At 35.3% G+C, this 3,329-nt stretch overlaps 1 protein-coding gene across 1 annotated transcript; it reads left to right on the top strand.

Moving 5' to 3' along the window:
- The first annotated feature begins 2,089 nt into the window (after nt 1-2,089).
- Nucleotides 2,090-2,551, top strand: LOC133825226 (uncharacterized). The gene is made up of 2 exons (XM_062258201.1): nt 2,090-2,184; nt 2,284-2,551. Exons 1-2 carry the CDS (start codon nt 2,090-2,092, stop codon nt 2,549-2,551), a joined length of 363 nt encoding a protein of 120 aa, XP_062114185.1.
- Nucleotides 2,552-3,329: the final 778 nt, after the last annotated feature.

The raw sequence follows: 3,329 nt of genomic DNA on the forward strand, positions 1-3,329 counted from the left end.
GAAGTTTTGTGGGGCTATGACCGATGGGCTTGCAGCACCTACTGCAGCCGTAGTTGTGGCCTGTGGGGTCTGAGACTGGGAGGACATGGGGACAGAGCGAACCTTTGCTCTGATACCAAGATAAAGTTACAGTAAAAGGCAGAGAGGTGTAAATGGTGAATTCTCAGCACAACAGTGGCTGAGAGAAACATGTTGCATTTATACTCTGATAAAGAATTACAATCACCAATTAACAAATGACAGGTGGCCCTAGTGTTGGTAAAGAACCGACCACCCATAACAGAAAACAAATGATACACACAATCATTAATTAACCACCTTAATTACAATCAAAGATAAGCTTAACTATTAATACAGAGTATAGTGCTATTCTTAACATGCCTCACTTCCCACGTCTCCCACTGGGAGAGGTGGAAAGTCAAACGTTGACTTTCCACGTCTCCCATTGGGAGAGGTGAGTCACTTCCCACGTCTCCCAATGGGAGAGGTGGAAAGTCAACGTTTGACTTTCCACCTCTCCCATTGGGAGACGTGTGAAGTCTCCCACCTCTCCCAATGGGAGCCATTGAAAGTCTCCCACATTTAAAAAAAATAAATTAAATAAATTTATAATTAATATTATTTTAATTTGATTTAATAATTAATTAAATTAAAATAATATTAATTTAAATTGAAATAATATTAATTTAAATTGAAATTATTTTAATTTAAATTGAAACTATTTTAATCTAAATTTAAATTAATTTAATAATCAATTAAATTGAAATAATATTAATTTAAATTGAAATTATTTTAATCTAAATTTAAATTAATTTAATAATCAATTAAATTGAAAGAAAAAAATATATTTGTTAGATATATACAAGAAATACAATATTTGTTAGAAATATTCAAAATGAACAAATATTGCATTGTGTATGAAGAAAGAGTTAAAAAATTAAAAAAAAAAAACCTATCAACGAGGTCGGTAACTTTGGATTATCGGCAACATATATGTCGCCCATTCTTGTCGCAACTCATCAATTTGTGCCTCTGTATATGATGTGCTTGTTAGTTGCAAGAAATATAAAGTAAAATATATTAATTAATTATTTGATTACATTTATAGTTTCAAAAATAATTTGTAAATTTTAATTAATAATACCGTTCTCAAGTAATGCCCGGGACTCGCATGTTCAATAAAATCCTTCAACATCCTCATTAAGTAGTATCCACATGCCACATTGTCTGGTTGGTGTGGACACTAATTATTTAAAAATATGAGTAATTTATTATTAAATTAAAACTTTTAAAAAAATGCATACATATTAGTCTACTTAATTATTATAAATGTTCAAAAATTTCTGCTAAAGTTACTTACCTGAGGTTGCTTAATGCGTAGAGTATCAGGGATCTCGATATCAGGAAGATTCATAGAGAAAAAAAGATTGAAAGCGCTGACGATCACTGATACAATCTCCTCACGGTTATTTAGCTCTGAATTCACCGGATCACAACAATAAACATGATATGCATATGGTGCCAAAATAAGCAACATCCAATGTTCACTGTATAAGAAAAACAAAAAAATTATAGCTCAAATGTTAAACAAAGAAATTATTGATATGGGTCGGAAAAATGACAACTTTTTAAACTTACCCATGGTTCCAAGGGACAAGCATAACTTGTTCTTTTGATTTTAGCTCCCATGCACATCCAACGTCTCCCACTGGGAGACGTGCCACGTGTCCCACGTCTCCCAGGGGGAGACGTTGGATGTACCCATAAACACTACCCCAGCCTATTTCCAACGTCTTCCACCATTTTCAATGTCTTCCAATTGTAGCCATTAATATACACTTTCAATGTCTTACACCATTAGACATTTAAAACCCCTGATAAGTTTTAATGTCTTACACCAATGGTGTAAGACATTGTAGGGAGTCATTGTATATCAAATTTGTTGTAGTGTCTATATATATATATTAACATCTCTTATCCTTCTTCTTCTTCCATTTACAAGATTCCCTATAATATATATACATATATATAGCTAAAATAACAAACAATAATCAATATATATATATACATATATAGATATTGTTTTATCATGGCTAACTCAAACTCATCATCCTTAAGAATCATAGTTGAGAATAACCCTTCTGAAGCCAAGCTTTCCGGGTTGAATATCAAGTGTTGGCCCAAGTAAGCCTCTCTACTCTTCTCTCTCTCATACAGTTTAAATATATATTATATACAAATATATGTATATATTGAGATTTTTTTTGTGGTTTTTTTTTTAAGATGGGGTTGTTCGCATGGGAAATACCAGTTAAAATTTGATGCAGAAAAGACATGTTATTTGGTAAGAGGAAAAGTGAAGGCATATCCAAAAGTGTCAAAAACATCACCATCATCATCATCATCATCATCATGGGTTGAGTTTGGAGTCGGTGACCTTGTGACCATACCTAAAGGAATGAGTTGTACTAGGGATGTTTCGCTTGCTGTGGATAAATACTACAAATTCAAGTCTTCATCATTTTCTTCTTCTTATTCTTCTTCTTCATAGTACTTGTATGAGTACTGAAAATGACTTATTTTATTAAGTCATTATACCGAGGCCCTTGATAAAGCAGCTTCGAAGCCACTTTTTTTGTCTTGTGGTAACTCTCTGGAGACACGATACTTAAAAATGGGTCCTATCCAACTGTCTTGAGGTTGTACCACTTCTCTCTCCTTGGGAGTTGTGATGCTCGGAGAAGCCAAGTACTCAATCCAAGTGACGTTGAGAAACTCTGCGTCCTTGATGGTGAATCTTTTCAAGTTGTGTTGCATTTTCTTGGCCTAGGCCAAATAAGCGGCCATCTTAGTTCCTCAGATCTGGTACTTTCCGAGGACATGGTTCAAGACAAGTTGAGAATTGTTGTATATCTCAAACCCCTTACTCTTTATATCCAAGTCAACTCGATATCCAACGATCAAGGGTTCATACTCAACTTCGTCGTTTGAGGCGTCAAAATCAAATCTCAAAGCGTTGTGAAATAAGGCCTCCTTCGGGTTTGTTCTCATTGGAGGATTCTTCTACAAACAACTTTCATATAGGCCCAACAATCAGAGCCTCCCCAAGTCTCTCATGTGTTCCCGTGCGCTCGACAATGAAGTTCGCCAATGCTAGCCATTTTATGGCAGTCCTCGGGAGAAAGGTGATGTCTAACTGATTGAGTTCGACCACCTACGTAAGGAGTCACCTGAAGGACTCTGGCTTATGGAGGACTTGGAGAAAAGACTGGTTGGTTAGGAGCCTGATGGAATGCACTTGGAAGTAGGGCCTGAGCTTCCGAGAAGCC

This window comes from Humulus lupulus, chromosome 3 (assembly GCF_963169125.1).
Source record: "Humulus lupulus chromosome 3, drHumLupu1.1, whole genome shotgun sequence".
In the NCBI taxonomy this organism is placed as follows: domain Eukaryota; kingdom Viridiplantae; phylum Streptophyta; class Magnoliopsida; order Rosales; family Cannabaceae; genus Humulus; species Humulus lupulus.

Bases quoted from the DNA above. Each gene is read 5' to 3' on its own strand.
- LOC133825226 (XM_062258201.1), top strand. From the start codon at position 2,090: ATGGCTAACTCAAACTCATCATCCTTAAGAATCATAGTTGAGAATAAC. The intron at 2,185-2,283 runs GTAAGCCTCTCT...TTTTTTTTTAAG, and splicing joins AATATCAAGTGTTGGCCCAA to ATGGGGTTGTTCGCATGGGA.